Genomic DNA, 23,162 nt, shown 5'->3' on the forward strand with positions numbered 1-23,162 from the left:
CATAATATTTTTATATATATTTTTAAATATTACATAATATTTTTATAGAATATTCTTATGAAATATTCTACATATAAAGAATAAATCAAAAGTGAATAAATTTGTTATATCGTTCCACTAAACTTTTGTTCGCAATGTTTGTTCGATAAACGATCAAAACTAACCCAAACACCGCAGGGGACCGATTCGCGACTTTGTAGAAATGATTGCAGAAAAATTATTAAAATTCTTTATTAAAATGTTATTCGAAAACTGTCGATTTTTATTTTCCCGAAGGAAAGAGGTACGCGACATTTCCACTTTCACTTTTAAGTAGGAATAAATAAAACGGATGCATAGGTAGATAAGATCTACATGGTCGACTACAAAGTTTCGTTTGTAATTAGTAATTCAATGCAATTAGTACACGATCGTATCTTTCCTGAACAAGCTTCTACAAGCTTCATTTTAGTAAGTAAATACTTATTGTAAATTCATGCGAGGGAAGCTCGTTTAACAGTAAAAATACAATAAATATTATATCGTGCGCTTGTATGAATATTAAGTCGCTATTAGTTCGCTAAATGTTATAAGCTTCTTTATTTTGTCCTACAGTAACATAACAGATACGAATATTAATACGAAGAACTTGTACGTTTTCTTGTAAACAAAGGACAGTATTAGACTGTCTTAAACAAATGACTATTATTAACAGACTTCAAAAAGGAGGAGATTACTCAATTCGACATGTATACAATCAATGTTTACATTTAGTGACCGAAAAACTGTGTTTTCATTGATTCTTGGAACTCATTGTTCTGTGTTCAAATACTTTTGTGGCTTCGGTAATTTCTATATTTACAAGAAATAATTCAAATCTATTGTTTACATACAGTGGGTATACAAAGTATTCGTACACCGATCAATTTCCAAAAAAACTATGTGAAATTGTAATTTATTAACTTCTTTTTTTTATAAACAATGATATTCTACATATTCTTGGAAATCTCTAGAATAGATACAGTACGAAAAGATTAGGTATTTTGTATAAGTAAAAAATCAACAAGAAAAAATAATAAATCGATAGAAATACAGAAGCAATAAGTATTCGTATGTGTTAAATTTTTAAAATTTCATTAAAAAAAAAAATCGAAATTTACATTAATTTATAAGTAATTAATACTACGTGTGATTTCCTTTTGATTTTATAATTACTGCAACCCTTCTAGGCATTAAATTAACTATCATAAATGTCGATGTTATTCGGGGTGGTATCTTCTTTCATTCCTTTATTACAGCATTTTTTAAGTCTTTTTTACTGGAAATTTAATGTTTTCTAATTCCCACGAAGCAATAAACTGATGTGCTTATGTTACAAATTCTACTGAAAATTGTTCGTCATAAGAACCGCGCGAATACTTATTGCTTCTATACTTCTACCAAGTTTTCGTATTTTCTTGTTAATTTCGCAAAGTATATAAACTAGTAATTGTTGTTTGAACTATATGCTAGGGATTTCCGAGAATATGTAGAATATCATTGATTCTAAAAAAACGGACCTAATAAACTACAATTTCGTACAGAAGTTTTTTGGGAAATTGATTGATGTACGAATACATTCTACACCCACTGTATATACATATATATATTTTTTAAATGTTTATTCACCGATTACGCCGAGATAACTTCATCAATCGGAATGAAACCTCTTCCATCTGGTAGAGTATGTCTCCTAGGTGATCCCGTTATCAAGACATTTTGTGATTTCTCATTTTCTATCTGTTTTTTTTTTTTTTTTTTGCAAAAGACCGAAAAGTGTTGTACTGCTTCTTACTCCGAAACGGATGGACCAATCAGATTGAAACTTTCTGCGCATCTAGTAGAGCATCGCTGCCACTTGGTCCAATAAAAAAACATTTGATCTTGGTTTATTTTTTATCATTTTGTATCACTTTTATTGCAAAAAAAGTACTATTTCACGTATGTTGGGTTTGATATCGATGAAATCGATGAAAACCCTTACATTTTGCTGTCGCATAGATTTTCGCGATGATAACATTTACAAAAATTTATGGACTTTTTAAATGTTTATAACAATTGTTACTGCAAAATTCCTATTTTTTTATGTAACTTGGCACGAACTTAACCAATCGCGATGAAGCCTTCCGCATTTAATGACACATCATTTCATGATGTTCGAATTTAGAAAAATGTATGGACTTTTTAAATGTTTATAACAATTGTTACTGCAAAATTCCTATTATATGATGTAACTCTGTGAGGAATTGACTGATCGAGATGAAACTTTTCACATTTAATGACAGCTGATTTCATGATGTGCCCATTTGAAAGTTTTATAAATTTCTTAATGTTTCTAACAATTTTTACTGCAAAATTCCTGTTCTTTGATGTAACTCTGCGAGGAATTAACCGATTGCGATGAAACATTCCACATATAATGACAGATGGTTTCACGACGTTACCATTTGAAAGTTTCATAAATTTCTTAATGTTTTTAACAATTGTTGCTGCAAAATTATATTTAACATAGTCTAATATAAAGGAAATAGAAATTATTTTATACTTTTAAGCAATTATATCTAAAACTGGTGAGTATTCATATAAATTAACTATAAAATATTTCATACTTTTTAGTGCAATTTTAATATTTTTTCGAAGTCGGTTATATTTGTTTTCCAAAAATTATTTTATTTATATTTCGATTCTTCAATTTTGTGTCATTGTATCTAAACTTATCTTCGTGAAATTAAATTTAAAAATTAATTCCCGTGTTCGTAGACCTTCTAAAAATTACTAAAAACTGCTGCTACTCAATGTTAATAATTGTATTATAATTGAAAGGGGCGGATAAAAATCTACTCAAATTAAATATAATTGCTTAACCAGGTAAATAATCTAATTATAAATTGAAGAAGTGGATAAACATTTCTCTAAATTGAATAGAATTATTAAAATATGTGGATAATTTTATTCTAACTTCAAAGAACATAAAAATGTACTTAAATTAAATAAAATGATTGAATAATATAAATGATTCTACTGTAGTTTGAAGGAGTAGTCCCTAAATTACATAAAAGTGTCCCTACATTACATAAAATTAAATAAAACAGAATTCGTGTAAAATGTAGTAAAATTTGCCCCATACATACTCTTTGTAATCAAAAAAATATTAACACAGGAAATGCACTAATACATTTCTACACGGTTGCACGCTTGCTATTATTATACAATGCGCGCGTATAGTAATTCAAATTACCGAGTACAATTAAGATCCATTAATCATGTCTACACTTTATTTATCTATGCTTGAGGCTGCGGTTACTAAGCGGAAAAGAATAATTTCAATGGCAATGAGTCTCCTTAGAGCGAACAATTGAACATAAATAGAGCTTTTCAGAATTTAAATTTGGTTGCAAAATGGCACCAGTATGGTTTCGAGAAAAGTGAGGTTAAACGTACCAAGAAAGCGTTTTAAAATAGGTTTTAGTCATTTGCTAAGCGATAAATTGGTAAAATGATAGACTACAAATGACAAGTTTAAAAAAATTCAAAGTTAAGGATATAAGAAATACGAAAAATATTTTATTCGATTACAAGTTCAATTTCCATTTAATTATTATGTTTGGATAGAAACGGTAAAAGATGAAATTCAATTGTGTTTTGTAGAGATCATAAACACACGTGAATTTTTATTTTGGAAATTGTCTAAATATCTGTATAATACATACGGTTCAAAAGAATGTTAAAAAAAAAGTAAATATATATGTCGGATTGAATAACCTCCTTCTTTTCGAAATTGATTAAAAATTGCTTGTAGAATACGTAACGTTCTTAATTTCAAATTAACCGCTATGTCCAACCATATTGGATTCACCATTTCATATTTTTTCGAGATCATATCTGTAAATTTTAACTTTGAAACTACCTAAATAACTAGAAAATCATACAGATCAAGTACGTTAAAACCTACATGTAAAATACATACAAATTTGTTCAACTATTAATTTTAAACTTATCACTATGTCCACAACATTGGAATCGCCATTTTGTATTTTGTCGAAGTCATACTCATGTATTTCAACTTGAAAACTATCTAAATATTTATAAAATCATGCTATTCAAGTATCTACGATAAAAATTGCTCGTAAAATACACATAACGTTCAATAATTTCAAGTTAACCGCTTTGGTTACCATATTAAATCCGCCATTTTGTATTTCATTAATCCGACTTGAATGTAAGTCAAGCTTACTGTCCAAACTACCTTCCGCCATAACAGCGCTCGATCACACGCGGTAATCGCGAACGGGGAAAGGAACTCCGTAACATGGTTTGGGAAGCAATTAGCCATCCGCCATATTCATTCGACCTGACGCCATCAGATTATGGTTACGGTCGTTGGAACGCTTATTAACTGGCAAAAAATTTAATTATCACGAAAAAGTCGCGGACACACGGTCTACAAATATTTACACTTTAGAAATGCGATTTTCAATGCGCTTGTCTTCTTCCGTTATGGTATTCAAAGTATCGCTTATACCAAACCTGAGAATATTTATTTAATCATTTTTTTCTAAAAAATTTGTACCTAGTTCTTCAATTTATAATAATATTATTTAACTGGTTAAAAGAATTATATTTAATTTAAAGAAGTATGATTTCTATTCGTTTCTTTCAATTGTACTACAATTATATACTTCGTTTAATAATTTAACTTAATTTAAAGAAATTTCAATCGTTTAGATTATAATGGGATTATTTATCTTATTGATAAATAAATTTGTATCCCTCCTTCTCAACTATAATACAATTATTTACTTTATTTAATAATATCATTCAATTTAAAAAAAATTTTTACGTAGTTCTTTAAACTATAACACTATTTCACAGCCAAAATGTACATTCAATACCACAATTTTTTTTCATGTATTTTGGCCTGCTAAAGTCGAAAATCGCAATGAAAATTTTTGTATGGATAGGTTTTTTTTTATATGATTTTTTGAATTCTTTTTCGATTTTTTTCTGGGATACCTTCACATTTTAGGTCATATCTCGAGTTAGAAACGTCCGATTGGGTCGTGCGAGATGCCATATTAAAGGTAATCGAATTTCCAACAATTGCTTATAATATTGTTTTCAAATCGGTTCAATAGTTTAAGTGTTACGGGCCAGTATATGTATACGAGAAACTTTGATTTTTTTGGCTAAAATAGAACACGAATATTTCTTCCATCGCCATGGAAAAATAGAAATTGTCAAATTATCTCTAGTTTCTATCTAGTAGTTATCTAGTTTAGATAAATACCGGAGTTATGAACAATTGAGTAAAGCTACAAAAATTCCAATTTTAGTCTATTTTTGTATTTTTCTCCTGATGTTCCAATTTGCACAAATTTATGGACACTTTCATTGTTTAAAACCATTGTTGCTGGAAAATTCCTATTCTCTGATTTAGATCGTCAAGGAATTTTGCCAAGTGCGATCAATCTTTTCACATTTAATGGCACATGTATTCCTGATGATCCCATTTGCAACTATACAGGGTGTCCCAAAAATGTTGGAGGTCCTTGAAATAGATGGTTCAGGAGGTGATTTGAAACAACTTTTTCCTTAGCGAAAATGTTGTCCGAGGCTTCGTTAAAAAGATATTAACAGAAAACCCCGGACCAATCAGAGCGCGAGTATGCCGGTGGAGCGCCCGCTGTAGCGTATGAGCGCAGTCGCCTAGGGCGTAGCCACGCCTACCGTGGGCGGTCCACCGGCATCCTCGCACTCTGATTCGTCGGCGTTTTCCGTTAATATCTCCTTAACGAAGCCTCGGACAACATTTTCGCTAAGGAAAAAGTTGTTCCAAATCATCCCCCGAACCACCGTTTTCAAGGACTTCTAACATTTGAGGACATACTGTATACTCAACAAGCATACCTATCCTAACAAACACCCATCTTTTGTGTCTCATACCAACAAGAAGCGAAGAAAGCTACCAACCTTAATAAAGCAGTCGTTGAAAGACAAATTGTGCCTGAGCGAGTTCTGCCATCTACGCGTGTCCTTGCGATAGTAGGGGAACCGATCCGCGATGAACTTGTAGATCTCGGCCAGAGGCAGCATCTTGTCCCTGGACGACCAGATGGCCATCGCGGTTAGGGAAATGTAGGAATAGGGCGGCTTCTGATCGCCGTAAGTGTCCCTCGACGGTCGAGGCATATTTCCCACCTCTGCTCCTCCCAGCGATCTTCACAGACAGACGGGTATCTCTTCAGATCGTCATCGCCGTTTCTTCTCATCGAGCATTGTTTCCCGTCACATCCTTTCATCACATTTCCCCTTCGTCCTCGATGTTCGAGAACTGTAACGCGCCGCGTCGGACAGCTAACGAGACGCCGCCAAGTCGACGTTACTCTCGACCATCAGTCATCGTCGCGCAGCGAACGTCCTTGGTGATGCTCAGCTCACGTGGCGAATTCTGGAAACAATTCGTTTAACAGTTTTATCGTCGAGCCGCTGACACACGTGGCGCGATTTTTCATGACGATAACGACGCTGCGACGCGTCGCTACTCTAATCATGAGTAATTGCGCTCGAGAGCTTTCGGAGGTACTTATCGAAATTATGACATAGGGATTGATGCTTTCGCATTAGTGAAGGAACTCTGGTATTGAGCGGCGTTACACATATCGACGAAAATTTACTTCTTAACCAACTTCGAAAAGGAGGAGGTTACACGTATATTTTTTTTTTGTTTTCCAAAGGTTTGAGGGTTGATTGTGGACGTACCCCTAATATGGCGATCTTCGTGTGTTGGTTATATGTATACATATAAGTGACAGGCGTGCAAATATTGTAGGAGTCTAAACGAAAAATAAGGCACGAGGATTCGAACCCACGATTCTCGATCTACAGTCGACCGCTTTACCTACGCGACCAATCCCATAACGTACGTTTCGTGTTCTGGTTTTGACTCCTTATTGTTGGGTTTAGGAGGCGCGGATACTACAATATTATAGATTGTTTATTATGACTCTAATTGGCGTGGAATGACTCTAATTGATCTTAATACTTGACCGACTGGTAGTCGATTAATCGACTTTTTGTCCCCAACGCTTACTGACCGGTAACTGCTATGGTAACTAGCAAGTATTTGTTACTTTGAATTGAGATACAAGTTGCTTTGCTCTGTAAGCTCTCGTATTTTTATACAATTCCCGGTGCCAGGGAAGATCTGTCGATCAAGATCGATTTTGATGAAACTTTGTATACTTATTTGTGGGACCTTCCTATGAATTACACCATCTACAGTACGTGCGACTTTTGCGTTTTAAGGGAGAAATTAACCCTTTTGTCCGAGCCGCCCCTTTTACTTTTGCTCGGAAACGATTAGAGATATCAAAAAAATGTTCAAGTAAACATTACACTATTTTTAGAGGCCTATAAACGAATACCAACAAATTTAAAAAAAAAAACGATTTTTTTTTTAAATTACACCCCCCCCCCTCGAAATTTTTGATTTATTTCTAGATCAGTAAAAGCGTTTTTTTATTCTGAATCCAACGGTATGTGTGAGTTTATGATTATCATACAGAGAAATGATGTAATATTGTAAAATTTTCGCTTTAGTAGTCCATATTTCGAATTCTTTAGGAATTTTTTTCTCATAAATAATAGAAGTGGCACCCATATGTTATTTAACAAAATATGCTTCGTTTTGACCGAGGATGTCAGAAATAATTTTTATAGAAATCCATAAATCAATTGAATCAGAATTTTTATCTTCCAATTGTGACCGTACACCAACAGTACGGTCCCTTATTAAAAATTATGTAAAACCGAACGTTGCAAGTATTTGCAAAAAAACTTAGAAGTTTCTTAAAATATAACAAATAATGTATACAAATAAGTTGAGAACTCAGGATATTTTTTGCCGTTTGGTCTGTATGTTTATTTAAAGATTTAGGTACTCGTAAGAAATAAATGTCACTTCAGTCATTGAACATCGATAGAAAAAATAAATCTATTTTCAATAAATATAAAAGAAAATGTATATACCTTCGTTGGTGCCTTCCATTATACACAATTTATATAAATATATTTACTAGTTAGACTAGTTATAATAATTGGACAAGAAAGAATATTTTGCTCCTAATAAATCACGTCTGACAGTCCTTTCTCTATTATATTTTTAAAAAACAATGTTCCACCACTACTTTTCACTTTATATAATAATATGTGATCACAGGTTGTACTTTTTACACTATCTACCGTTTTAACTTTTTCTTACTTGGAAACTCTATGAAACGCTCTCTCTGAAAACTCGCTTGTATCTGATTCTTCACCCTATGATACTAATTCCTATTTCTCTAATTGTTTATACTATCCCTTCTCTGTAGCAAATACATTCTTAAAGATCAATTCTTTGAACGACAAACCATACCACATCTTCAGGACCGCTATCGCTCAGACATAAACCTAAGTGTTTATCTTTCACTCCTCTATATCCAGTCCACATTTACGCTCTTCCAAACAATCTCCATCTATGCTTACATTCATATCACCTTTTCAATAGTTACAAACCAAAAAATACTAAAAACCAATTAAAAATAATAAAAATTGTTGATATATTATTATTGTATATTGTATTATGGATACAAATGATTGATACATGATTATTTATAACAATTTCCACGCTAACACACATTTTCTACAATAGAAATCTGCCTCACATTGTGATATATACTAATATTGAATTTTGTCCACTTAGTCCGCACTGTGAGCCGGTGAGAAGGGCATAGACTGTTGAACCGCTACCGGTCGGTAAAGTGTTAATTAACCTCATTAATCGTCTCTTTTCCATGGCAAACAATACTTTCTTATTTATTACATTGTATGCTTCCATTAATATGTGGATTATAAAATATTATATAAATATAATATAATATAATATAACACTAATGTTATGAAAATAAACAATATTATTGAATTTAAGTACATATACGTCCAAACGCTACCTGTCGGTAAAGTGTTAAGAAAATTTCATTTTCTGCTTTTTCGAGGTTGAGGACTGATTGTGAACGTACCCCTAACATGGATACTACAATATTGGCCATATATGGACAGAACTTTCCAGTGAAAAACTAGAGTTAATTCCGAAGGTAAGGTGTTGAAGAAAATAAATTTGAATTAGGTTCATAAATATAGCGGAGTTGGAGCGGACAGTAGAGCAGTGCGTAGCGTAGCCGACTACTACGCTGAGAGCCTGGGTTCGAATCCTGGGAGGTTCACCCAGATTTTTTTCATGGTTGGGTTAGGGCTGGCTAACACAAATATGAAGTATGGAAAAAGCCTAGGGCGAAAAGATAAGGAATAAAATAAGTGCAATAGCAAATAAACGGAGCGAATAGTCAGTAGCTTTTTCCAGCTAAGCACTATAAACTCAACAAACAAATATAGCGGGGTTAATACATAGAAATTAATGTAAGGGTTGGTTCTATCTACTTCCAAATGTCTGCTTGTGTTCTCTCTTCTTGATTGCTATATACAGGCTGGGGCATTTTAAACAGGTCACCTGAATAACTTGCTCCTTTTTGAAGATAGAAGAAAATGCATTAGACCAAACTTACTTGGTATCAGGAGGCTCGTAATCTGATATTACCAATTTTTCTGTAGGTGAATGCGTCAAGGAGATATGAAAATCAATTCTGTTTTTTTAAATGGAATGGTATGGTTTCCTACTTACAGTCTAGTAGAGTGTTTCAAGACGAATACAATTACCTATTATGAATGTCATTCGAGGTCACCCAAAGTTAACTGCAATAGAAAACGAGTAGGGTTGTTCTTACTCGATTAATTCATATAGCTATTCATGTTTATTTTGTGTGCGACCCTTTACGAGCCACATAAGGAACTTCCCGATTTCTGATTACAGCGCCGTCTATCGTGAATAAAACAAATGTTTGAAACTAGTGTTTTGAAAAGGTCTCATAGTCAGCATTCACAGTGCATGATAAAAAATGAGGTGTTCCATTAAAAAAATCATGTTGATCTTGACGTGACTTTGACCGGTCCTTTGAAGGTCAAACAGACACGATCGTTCAATAGAATTTTTGAAACCCTAAAACATTTATCTAAACCATTTTTCTCACAAATGTTCCATTTTGGAAATATTTAACTGTTTCCATACTTTTGGAGCACCCTGTATGTATATATACATGTATTATATACGCATAAATATAACAATAATAATAATATATGTATATATATTATTTATTTCCGTTTAGTTATTCACTCATAAATTTATATTCTCCCATCTAGATTGCGTTATTGAGTTAAGTTTTCTTAAAAAAACTAAAAAACTACTGGACCGAATTAGAACAAAAATATAATCAGCTCTATGTTAGATTGATACACATAAACATACACGGTTTTTAGAAAACGTTAATGAAAAATTTGTTTTCATACGTACATACATACGCATGCACGCACGCACACGAAAAATTGGTAAAAAATAGGCTAAAATTACTCCAATGACCTTGAGACATGGAGTCCCTATAAATCGGGAAGTTAATAAATTGTCTCAGAGTACTTTTCGAATACTTGGACGTCTATTTGCTTCCTGCCATTACAGGTGTTCAAAATGGTGGCCATGAACATGGATACATAGTCTAAATTGATGCAATGCTGATGACACTGCCTGGCAAATTTCATTTGTATCTACTACAGAGCAAGCTCGTCTTCTTATATACTTGCATGTCAAGTTTGATAGTTGGTTTTTCGCGTAATATTACAAAGCTATACTCTAAACGGTACTCAAAATTGTTAGAGAAAGTACAAATATCTAGTCCCATCTCCTTATCTTGTTTGTTTTGCTATTACCAATACAAAGTTTATATTTGTCAAAAGTTTACATTAATTATTCAGTAAATAAATTGCGGAGAACTTTTGGCGCAACGTGAATAGTATTCACGGAGGGTTTGAATGTACACGATGAGCAGCCAAGCTACTTGTTAAGTGCTTAATCCAATCACTAGCTGTCACTGGCCGCATCGAAACGACCGTCGGACCTCCATGGTGTTCATGCTTACGCGTGTTTCGGAAGCCACGAAAGAAACATGTGTTTGTCATCCTATGGGTCGCGTGCATAATTCGTGTTTCGAAATAAATCAACGCGTGCGACCGTGTGTCGGTTGAATATAGACATCATTTTCAGAATCATTCGGATTAACTTCTTACATCTGTATATGCCACTTTGGATGCGTGAAAGTCATACACTCTGGGACAAAAAGATAGCACACTTTAAAATTAATATAATTTTTATTTATTTAACGTTACAACCAAGGTTTTGTTTTTATACATTCTTGCAAAATACCTCTATAAACATACACAAATAAAATTGGATTGAATTTCGGCAGTCTATACAATTTTATTAAAAAAAGAAAGAACTGTTAAGGAAATATAGTGGGACAAAATGATAGGACATTTAACTTAAAATTGTGTATAACAATAAATCAACGAATGATATTTAATGCTTAATATGTTATGTTAAGACTTTACATTTAATAACAGCCATCATTCTCTTTGGCAAAGATTTATGGAGTTTTTTAATAGTTTTTTGTTTTAATTATTCCCACTCATCTTGAATACTTTTTTTTAATTTGGCAATATTTCCAAATTGTCTGCCATTTCCATATATAGCTCGGGCAAGATTTCCCCAACAATTTTCAATAATGTTAAGGTCGGGTGACCTTGCTGGCCAATCAAAAACGCGAATTTTTTCTCGAGAAAAGTATTCTTTTACTACTTTTCCAGAGTGTACTGCGGCATTATCCTGCTGAAAAATAAACTTCTCTCCAGCAATTCTGGTGGCGTAAGTGTTTATTTGTTCCTTAATCATTTCCAAGTACATTTTGCTATTCATTTGTCTAATTATAAATTTGATTTCCATTTTACCATAGTACCCGATACCGCACCAAATCATCACACCACCACCTCCCATTTGCCGACGACTCAAAAACTGTTCCACTTTTCGCATATCGTGCAAATAGTAAACTCAGACCATCAGGTCCATCTAAGTTAAACCTCTTTTCATCCGTAAATGTTATTCTTCGCCATTTCTTTCGCATATGAATATTCTTTTCCGCAAAGTGTAATCGATTCATCTTACGTTGCACAGTTAACCAAGGCTTTTTCTTCAATTTTCTTCGTGTTATGTATTTGCAGTTTTGTAAAACACGTCTCACATTCTTTATATTAGTGTCTCCACCAACACTTTGAGCTATTTGCCTTGCAGTCATCTTAGAATTTGATGCTGCTCTTAGTATTGCACGTTGTTCCCGGGCATTTAGACTTCGCGAACGTCCAGAACTCTTCTTTTTGCCATAATTTTCCGGATTTTCCAAGAAGTTCATTATTACTTTTCGACTTCTATTCATAATTCTTGCTATTTTTGTCACTGCATATTGTTCTTCTTTCAATTTTATTATAGTGTCAATTTCACACGCGTTCAATCTCTATCCGCGAAGCATTATTGCATAATAGTTCACCTTTTTTTGAACAAATACACAACACGAAATAATATCACGGACTTTATTAACTATGTTCCGGGGCTGATGTTCGCAATTTGCGAGCTTCAGTGTAACTGGAAAGCGTAGATTTACTACATGTGCTATCATTTTGTCCCGCTTGCGAACAATAATGATTACATTTTTTGTGTTAGAATCCTGTCGAAGTATATGTTGTAGACGATATTTCGTAAATTGTATACACAGACATGCTCTGAGTTATCAGTTAAAGAAAATATGTATCTTAATCAGCTTTTAACACAAAATATGGGAAAATATAAGGTGTGCTATCTTTTTATCCCGGAGTGTAGCTATATTGAATAATTTCTTTTTCGAAAACTATTCACTCAATATAAGATCTGTTTGCTGAAGTTTATTATACATACATTGAGTAATACAAAAATAATTTTTATTTAGATTTTGTAAACAAAATGACGATGGTGGAGCTGTTACATGGCAAGTCTTTTTTTATTGACTCTCTAATCGACTCTCTATTCGTCTTGAAACACTCTACCAGACTGTAAGTAGGAAACCATACCATTCCATTTAAAAAAACAGAATTGTTCTTCATATCTCCTTGACGCATCCATCTGCAGAAGAATTGGTAATACCAGATTATGAGCTTTCCGATACCAAGTAAGTTTGGTCTAATGCATTTTCTCCTATCTTCAAAAACAAGCGAGTTATTTAGGTGACCTGTTTAAAATACCCCACCCTGTATACGCACTTCGCAGTCAAAGGATTAAGGGAGGGTCTCGATTTCATGGTTCCTTGAATTTGTAAGATCTCCAGTAATCGTTGTATATCAAGATTTTCAGGATATTTTTAATTGTATATCATATTTGTAATTGTATATCAAGATTTTCAGCATATTTGTAATCATATATCATATTTGTAATTGTATATCAAGATTTTCAGCATATTTGTAATCATATATCATATTTGTAATTGTATATCAAGATTTTGAGTATATTTGTAATTATACCAACGGTATTTATTAAAACAGGATCCATGGCGCCAAAACGTGAACAACTAATTAGTTACTTAAGTTTCTTCTTTTCTGTGGATATGTGGTAGGATATAGCTATTAAAACTCTGTTCAAGACCAATTTTAAGAAGAAAAGAAAGTCATAACTATAGATTTAATAAAAATGATATTTAGAATAGTAGGTCATTGTTATTGAATATTTAAAATAAATATAAATAAAATAAAAACTGTTTAAAATGATAATAACCTCAGAATTAATAAAAGTGCCGTTAGGACCAATATGTAACTTTTATTGAATATTTAAAGTAGTTGGATTTTTATTGTGAGGATATAAAAACTCCTTAAAATGATTCAATTAATAGAGATCGTATATAAAAATATTAAAACGAGTTTCATTTGTTTAATAAACATCTTAAAAATTAACAGAAAACAGTTTTATTATATTATTCGAATAATTAAATCTGAAAACACCAATATAAAAAGTGGTAATAAATTTTAAATATTGAGATGTTGTTAAAAAACGTAAGAAATATAAAACAACATAAGAAATTGATTAATCATTTATTAAGAAATTTGAAATACATTTTTTAAAATAAAATATATTCATCGGGTGAAGGCGGTTTTCGTTAATGTTGATAAAAATCGCAGGCATTGAATATTTGTATTTATGAAGCAATAAAATAGAAACATCCCTTCAATTTCGTTTGATTTGCAATCTGTTTCAATATCATTCGACGGCGGAACGTAAAAGTCCACGATAGAGAACTCGGTTTTTAATGTATTCAGGACTTCCTAAACCTATAGGACCCGAGCCTCATTCAATCTCTGAGAAACCTTTCTACGATGTGTACTTTGGTAATTCGGGTGATATTTATGGGATACGAATGGGGTGTTTAATATTTTAACGGTGACATGGGCGTTTTGTACGATATAAGTCATTTTTGTGTGTCGCGGATAGTTCTTTTTGTGATACGCATATCACATTATACAAAAGGTACCTATGTATTAGGTGGACTGGAAAGTAATGTCGTTTTTGCCATCTTAAATACTTGTTTATCATTTATCAGCTCATTGATTTTTCTGGCATTAAAAATTTGCACACTAGGTGACAAAAGGCTGGTGACAATGAGGGCGATTATATAATAAATTAAAGATAGAAATGTATTAGAAAGTTTGAATTTAATGTAAAAGAAACGACATTACTTTTCGGTCTACCTAATAGCATGCGAAAAATATACAGTCGGTGTAATAAGTATTTGTACTGGAACCAATTCAAAATAAAACATCATATATTTATTTTATTAATAAATTTTAGAGAAAGAAATAATTAACTAACATTTCTACATATTTTTAGAGTAGAACTTGCGTAAATTAATGTTTATTATCGTTAATGCTAACCTCTTATTTATTTTCTTATTAATTTTATTTTAAATTGGTTGCTGTGCGAATACTTCTTACACTGATTGGATATTAGACACGAGACATCCACTTTTAATTTACTTCAGTTGATTATATGTAGTAAAAGAATTCGATTCATATTGTTTTCTACGAAATGCAATTAAATTCATACTGACCATTTGCTTGACCATACTGAAGATATTTATCTAGCATGCGAGAAATCTATATTAGAAGTGAGACATCCACATTCAATTTACTTCAATGTACTATCTAGTAAAAGAATCCATGTTGTTTTCAACGTAATGCAATTGAATTCATATTAACAGTATGCTTGACTATACTGAAGGTATTTATGTAGCTTGTGAGAAATCTATATTATGTAGAAACGAGACATCTACTTTCAATTTACTTCAATGTACTATCTAGTAAAAGAATGTTTAGTTTGAATGTCGAAGTAGGAACTAATCTTGAGTTTCTACTCTACAAACAATGTAGATGGTAGTTATTTAGATGATATAACGATGTGTTCCATGTAAACGAATAATTAATCGAGTGATTACTCTCCAGACAATGAATGATGCGTTTCTGGTCGTTTGAACGTGTTTGAATGTTGAAGACGAGATGAATCTTGAGCTTCTACTCTCTAAACGATGCAGGTGTTTGTTAGCCGTATCATGTAATTTGGTGTTGAATGTAAACGAATGAATTGTTTTCTTGAAAAGCAATACAGTATCACCGAATAAAGCGTTGTGTAACGTTTGAACGTGTTTGAATGTTAAAGACGGAGTAAATTTTGAGTCTCTTCAAATAATGAAGGTGGCTGTTATCCAATGTAAAGAAATGAATAATCCAGTGTCCATCCCAAAACGACGGAGTTACACCGAATGGTGCGTTCCGTATCGATTGAACGTGTTTCAATTATATAGATGTGAGAAATCTATATTGGAAGCGAGACATCCACTTTCAATTTACTTCAATGGACTATCTAGTAAAAGAATCCATATTGTTTTCAATAGTAATGGAATTGAATTCATACTAACCATTTGCTTGACTAACTGTAACTTACAATTAGCTCTGCGTGCAGCAACATAAGCAAGGTTTTGAATATTTAATAAAACAGAGTTCCAAAGTTGGATTTCTGCATCGTACAATGTAGCCACAAAATTGTATTATACTTTGTTCGTTTTATAAGAATGATTAAGTTTCGTTATCCCTGTGAGAGTTAGGTTGATATGCGTGTGAGGAAAAAAGCTTAAAGTGAATCAAGTTAAAAAGCATGTGCGTGGCATTAATGATGTCTTAATATTCTAATCAATTATTAAATATATTAATCACAAAAAGTGTCCAAATTTGTTCCACCTTCCCACAATCCCAAGGAAGTATATACTATCAAAGTACGGAACACTGAGTTTTGCTTCCTATTAATACATATATTATTTGGCACAAAGATCTGAGAAATGTTTGCAATTCTAATTTTGAGGGTGCAAAGCAGACCCTTAATCATTTATCTCATAATTAGATTGCGGATATTTAGATATGCATTTGTGGAGAATGAAAATATTAGGAAATCCATGAGAACGTGTACAAAAGCAAACTTATGCGTAATATCAACAATAATGTATATTTTATAGCGTTTAGAAGACAAAACGTGCTTTCATTTAAATCTCAGTTCTTTATATGAATCGATAAAAATATGAATTTGCATAATAAACATCTACAGTTCACTCGTAACATATTTTAATTTAGGACCCAGAGTTAAAAAAGATCATTTAATTGCAGAATCATTTCGTACTTAATGATAAATAAAATGAAATAAATAACGCATAAAGTTATACAATCGTAGTGATACTATTACAGACGTTTTGATATATAGAAACTTTTATATAACAATAGAAATTTTTAATTATAGAAACTTTTGCACAATGTTCCTATTGTTCCGTCTCAAGAAACACGACACGTGAGAATTGTTGTTTCGTTTCTATTATGCGTGCGAGGAAAGGCTATTTTTAAGGATTAGAGTATTTCGAGTCTTTTGATCCAAACAATGGCTTTAGAATCTGTAGTTCCCGTTTCGATCTGGATAGTGGAAGTGCCATAAATTCAGAGTTCATGAAGGACAATTAACTTCAATGAAACCACCGTCTTCCTTTTTGTAGTTATTTTATTTAAGATCACATCAACTACAAGGTTATTAGTGGCCGTGCGAATGGTAAAAATATAATTACAATTTATCCAATATATAATATTTAATTAACATCTTTACTAATTTGAGGAATTCATTATTGTTGTTAAGATTTGCCTGTATAGTATTAGATGTAGAAATTATTTCTGACTTTCTAAGGTAAACAGTTCCAAGTCATTTGTCATAAGTCATTTATTTGTTGTTTGTTCAATAAGTCATTTATTTGTTGTTTGTTCAATAAGTCATTTATTTGTAAAGAAGAATCGTATAACTTTTAATCTTCCCACGGTCACACATTCCAAAGGAGCATATATTAGTTAGAAAACTAGACGTTGAAACAATCTGCGTGTTTCGTTATTTTTTAACGAAACAAAATGAAGGGTGAATATTTTTATATAAAATGAATTACAAATAATCGAATTTAATGTCACGAAATCAATTTCTATAACTAATAATTGTTGAGTAGGTCCACTTATAATCTGTTGAAAGTGTAGGGTTATTTTCATTTAGTATAAGAATATATAGAGAATAAGTTGGACTGTCATCAGTGTGAGGACGAGTCAGTCCCTGCCCATTATGTTTGTGCGCAATATAATTTTGATGTTTAATATATATATCTTTATTATAAAATATGTGTATACACGTTCCACCAGTTGTGCCGAATCCCATCCACAGAAAGACCACAAGCAAAATTTGTTAACTAATGAACATCACATAGCTAAATTGTAATGACCGTCAGGTTAAGACTTAGGTTACATATATAGATGCACTCTAATGAAAATAAGGTTAAGGATTCAAAAGTAGCAAAGTAACGAGTAATATCTTTACTTATACTACAGTTATAAATGATTGAATATAGAGGCACGGAATTAATTTCTGCACTTAATATTTAAAAGTTTTAACTCTATTCAAACCTGTTGCATTTCTGGACATTCTTCAACTATGTATATGTACGTTTTACTGTGAGAAGTTTATTACAAAAGTTGCAAGATGGTGGGTACGGTTTAGTTATTACGAAGCTGTGCGTCAGATCTGTATAGCCAATTCTGAATCTTGTTAGTGTTGTTTGCAGTTTTCTGGTTGGTAGAGTAGGAACAGTATTACTGGTTGATTTTCGAATTTGGTGTAATTTCATTGGTGACGCGTTGATCCATTCTTGGTTCCAGATTTCCTTCGGTATCTTCTGCCGCTGGGCCATCGAACCTCTCACATATACCAGGTACCACCCCTCCACTTTCGCGAGTGACCCGTCAAAGCTTGCGAGAGGGATGGTGTGACTTGGAACGATCATCAGTCGTTCATTGACAAGCGTCAAGAAACATTCAGTCAATGCTCCCTCGCCTAGGGAGTGAGACTCAAGATTCAATCCTTCTTTAATTGGCAAACACGTTCAAACAACACTAAACGCATCGTTCGGTGATATTTAATCGGTTTAGAAGTGGAAATTAGATTATTCATTTCTTTACATTGGATAACAACCACCTCCATTGTTTGAAGGGGCTCAAAATTTACTCCTTCCGTAACATTCAAACGCGTTCAAACGATACACAAACGCATCATTCGGCAATACTGTTTTGCTTTTCAAGAAAACAATTCATTCGTTCACATTCAACACCAAAGTATTAGGACCTTGAATAAGTTCTCGCTGTTTCTTTTACAAAATAAAAGCTGTATTTAAATTATAAGGAACGAAAACATTTCATTCAAAGTATTGGCCATCACTAGCGACCACTTCCTCCCATCTTTTTGGTAGTATATGAATTCCGCATCGGAGAAACGACATGTCTTTTGAGGCTATCCAAGAATCGATCCATTTTTTAGCTTCTTCATAAGAATGAAAGCGCTGGTCAGCTAGGTCATGTGCCATCGAACGGAATAGGTGAAAATCAGAGGGGCTATGTTAGGTGAATACGGCGGGTGGGGTAGAACTTCCCATTGAAGCGTTTCCAGGTAGGTTTTCACTGGTTTTGCAACATGAGGCCGAACGTTGTCATGTAGCAAAATCACTTTGTCGTGTCTCTGCTCGTATAGTGGCCGTTTTTCTTTTAAGGCTCGACTTAAACACATCAATTAAAGTCGATAGCGCTCTCCCGTGATAGTCTCATTCGGTTTGAGCAGCTCATAATAAATTACACCCTGCTGATCCCACCAAATACAGAGAAGAAGCTTCGAACCATGAATATTTGGTTTTGCAGACGATGTTGATGCATGGCCGGGCTTACCCCACGATTTTCTACGCTTTGGATTATCGTAGTGTATCCACTTTTCATCGCTAGTCACGATGCGGTGCAAAAAACCTTTTCTTTTCTACCGTTGAAGCAGTAGTTCACACGTGAGAAAACGCCGTTCGACGTCTCTCGGCTTCAATTCATACGGTACCCAATGTCCTTGCTTCTGGATCATTCCTAAAACTTTTAAACGTTTTGAAACAGTTGACTCATCTACTTGTAATGTTTTTCCAAGTTCTGCTAGGGTCTGACATCGGTCTTGATCGAGTAATTCCTCCAACTTTTCGTCTTCAAATGTTTTCGGTGCGCCAGAACGTTCTTTATCCTCAAGTTCAAAATCATTATTTTTGAAGCGTCGAAACCAGTCTCTGCATGTCCGACAAAGCATTGTCAGCATAAGTCTCAACAAGAATTCTATGTGCTTTCAGCTGCAGATTTCTTTTGAATAAAGTAGTGCAATAAAATTCCCCGCAAATACACTTTATTTGGTACAAAAATAGATATTTTCAGAACTAAGAAAAAATTACTTTGTTTACACTAACTACCATGCACAGAAATTTAAGGTTAGATACACTACTGCCTTGCATGTGTGTTACCATTCGAAATTCCACGAACGGGGTACTGCTACTGTCATCTTTGAAGAAACAGCGAGAACTTATTCAAGGTCCTAATACATCACACGGCTACAAACACCTGCATCGTTTAGAGAGTAGAAACTCAATATTCGTCTCTTTATCCACATTCAAATACGTTCAAACAATACTAAGCACACCGTTCGGCGATATTCAATCGTTTTTGAAGTGGACATTAGATTATTCATTCCTTTAGAATGGATAAAAACCACCTTCATTATTTGGAGAGGCTCCAAATCTAGTCTTTAACATTTAAACGCGTTCAAACGCGTTCAAACGATACACAATACACCATTCGGCAATACTGTTTTGCTTTTCAAGAAAACAATTCATTCATTTACATTCAACACCAAATTACATGATACGGCTAACAAACACCTGCATCGTTTAGAGAGTAGAAGCTTAAGATTCGCCTCTTCTTCAACATTCAAACACGTTCAAACGCCAAGAAACGCATCATTCATCGTCTGGAGAGTAATCATTCGATTAATTATTCGTTTACATGGAACACATCACTGTATCGTTCAAATAACAACCATCTACATTGCTTGAAGAGTGGAAACTCGAGATTAATTCCTACTTCGACATTCAAACATATCCAAACACGTTCAATCGACACGGAACACATAATTCGGTGTTACTCCGTCGTTTTGGGAGTAGACACTGGATTAATCATTTGTTCACATTTAATACCAAGTTACATCATGCAGGTAACAACCACCACCATCGTTTGGAGATGTTTGGATCACTTTGAGACTCCTTTAAACATTCAGGTGTGCAATATTAATTTACCGAGCCCCAGTTAACCGAATATCTATTTTCATGAATACAAGTAAGTACTACATATCAAAACGTAAAATTGTTTTATTCGTTATACACGCTGTAGATAGCTTGAGAAAAAATGCACAAAATTGTTTCAAAGAAAAGACTTCCTTCTCTGTCAAACAATTACTATTTCGTTACAGGCTTATAGTTGGTCACAGAACGTTTCGGACACTGATACAGTTTTCATTCTCAAGCGCTATATACAACAAGAATGTATTAAATATTATGTTACTCTACAGCGTATGGATAACACTGGAACACAAATGTTTAACTCATTATCTATTATAATCTAAGTATTAAAAGAAACATTGAGGAAGAGCGAGTGTAGATATCACAGTTTTGGACACTTCGGTATTTACACGCATAAAATTATAATAATGATTGTTTATGGAAAGTTTAATATTTAGTTAGGTATCCAAGATATTTAATAACATTGGTAAATGTTTCTACATAATAAAAATGAGATATTTTAAATAATCAGCGCTCTTGTTCAAGACCAACATTAATTTCACTGTCCTCTGACTCTATAAAACACCTAATGGTTAAATTCTTCCTGTTGTTCCTTTTTAGTATTATCATTACTGTCATTTGCTTATCTTGCCACGTTACATAGCGAATGGTACTGCAAAAAAATCTCCACTTCACAAATCAACGAGAATGTCTGTCGCACCTAACATTCGAAAAAATAGACTTCCTTTAACGAAAGAAAGATAAATATTCGGAATTAACGTGATCGTTTGACACTTGCAATGTTACGCAACAAAAAGGTGTAAGTTCCCCGTAAAATTTCCAGTATCTGACAATAATTTTCTGCTTCTCGACACTGTCATAAGCAAGTTTGTAAGTGCAAACAGGTTTTCTTTCACCTATGGTCTAAACGTTTCGCTTTGCAGTACGATAATTAAAGGCGACAGTAGTCTGCTATCGTAGAAAATTGTCGGTTGTATCGTGTCATGATAAGTTGTCGATGATAAGGATGGTGTGTGGTATTTTTCACTTTCTTTATTTATTGTTACGGTAATGATTTTCCAACGTGTGTTTCCCAGTTGATCCGATATACAGATATCGTTGCACCTTCAAAGAGTTTGAGCTTCAAAGAGTTTTAATTTGTTTAGGGAATCACGTCCTTTGTTTTCATGAGGTCTCTTAGATTAGTATTTATTGTAATTGCTACTTCTTTTATTTATTATTGAAATAATGATTTTCCAACCTGAATTTCCTAATTTATCTAATTTAGAGATATCGTTGCACCCTTTTTGTACTTCAAAGAATTTTAATTTGTTCGGAGAATCACGTCCTTCGTTTTCATGAGGTCTCTTAGACTAATGTCTATAGTAACTGCTACTTTCTTTATTTATTGTTGAAATAATGATTTTCCAAACTGAATTTCCTAATTGATCCGATTTAGAGATATCGTTGCACCCTGTTTGTGCTTCAAAGAGTTTTAACCCTTTGCACTCGAGAGGTGACTCTCAGTCACCATTAGGTTTCACGCATCAAATCTACAATACCTAATGTTTCATTAGGTTTAATTTCTTTAGAGCTCGAAGTGTCAATAAAATGATTGTCGGCGAAGTAAAGGTGACCTTATTCTCAAATCTAGATAACTTAGAATTAATGGCAATAGAATGCTAAGAAACATCTCGAGTTGCCGGTAGATACCAGAAAAAAAGACTTCGAGTGCAAAGTGTTAATTTGTTCATGGAATCACCGCCTTATATCAATAAAATTTCCTAGCCTCATACTACTGTATTAGGTGTACAAATTCATTCTGTGTTTTTCCAAAGGAAGCTTACTATTGTAATGTATCGTAATGTGAATGTTGGATGAATGTTTATATTTAAATCACTAGGTATGTTTGTATGTTTTATAGTTGTCAGCTATGTTTATCAATTTGTGTTAGTAATTTATTGATTAGTCATTCATTTTGTATTGCAATTTGATTTTGTCTGTTATATTGTGTATTGTCTTTGAATTTTGACAGTTTTCGCCGAGCCCCGAAATAAATATCCTTACATTATTTATTTAGAAAGAAAAATCGTACAATTTTTCATTGTTTTTCCTGGAGTATACACCAATCACAACTAATAATACCGGTGTTTTACTATCTCAAACTTAATTCATAGAAACAATCCAGTCTCTTCATTCATAATGGTTCTACTGTAACTTAAGAACCTCTCCCTCCCTCATGCTACTGTTTTCTCCCTATTAGCCCCAATTCTGTTATTTTTGCTCGAATATAGACCAATCAAGAGCCAAGAACATCGTTCTTTCCAAAGTAAATTCATGGGAACAATCTCGTCTTTTAATAAATAGTGTTTCTGATATTCCTTAAGAAAACCACCCCTTATGTTA

The 23,162-nt window shown here is 33.1% G+C and overlaps 1 protein-coding gene across 1 annotated transcript in view; it reads right to left on the minus strand.

Annotated features, from left to right (window-relative positions):
• The window catches only part of LOC128874808 (hepatocyte nuclear factor 3-beta-like), a 29,865-nt gene that overhangs the window by 6,188 nt on the left and 515 nt on the right, over positions 1–23,162 (minus strand). The window contains exon 2 of the mRNA XM_054119883.1: positions 5,989–6,466. Coding sequence (XP_053975858.1) covers positions 5,989–6,207 — 219 coding nt within the window. The 5' untranslated portion in view covers positions 6,208–6,466. The remainder of the gene's footprint in view (positions 1–5,988; positions 6,467–23,162) is intronic.

This window comes from Hylaeus volcanicus, chromosome 4 (genome assembly GCF_026283585.1).
Source record: "Hylaeus volcanicus isolate JK05 chromosome 4, UHH_iyHylVolc1.0_haploid, whole genome shotgun sequence".
In the NCBI taxonomy this organism is placed as follows: domain Eukaryota; kingdom Metazoa; phylum Arthropoda; class Insecta; order Hymenoptera; family Colletidae; genus Hylaeus; species Hylaeus volcanicus.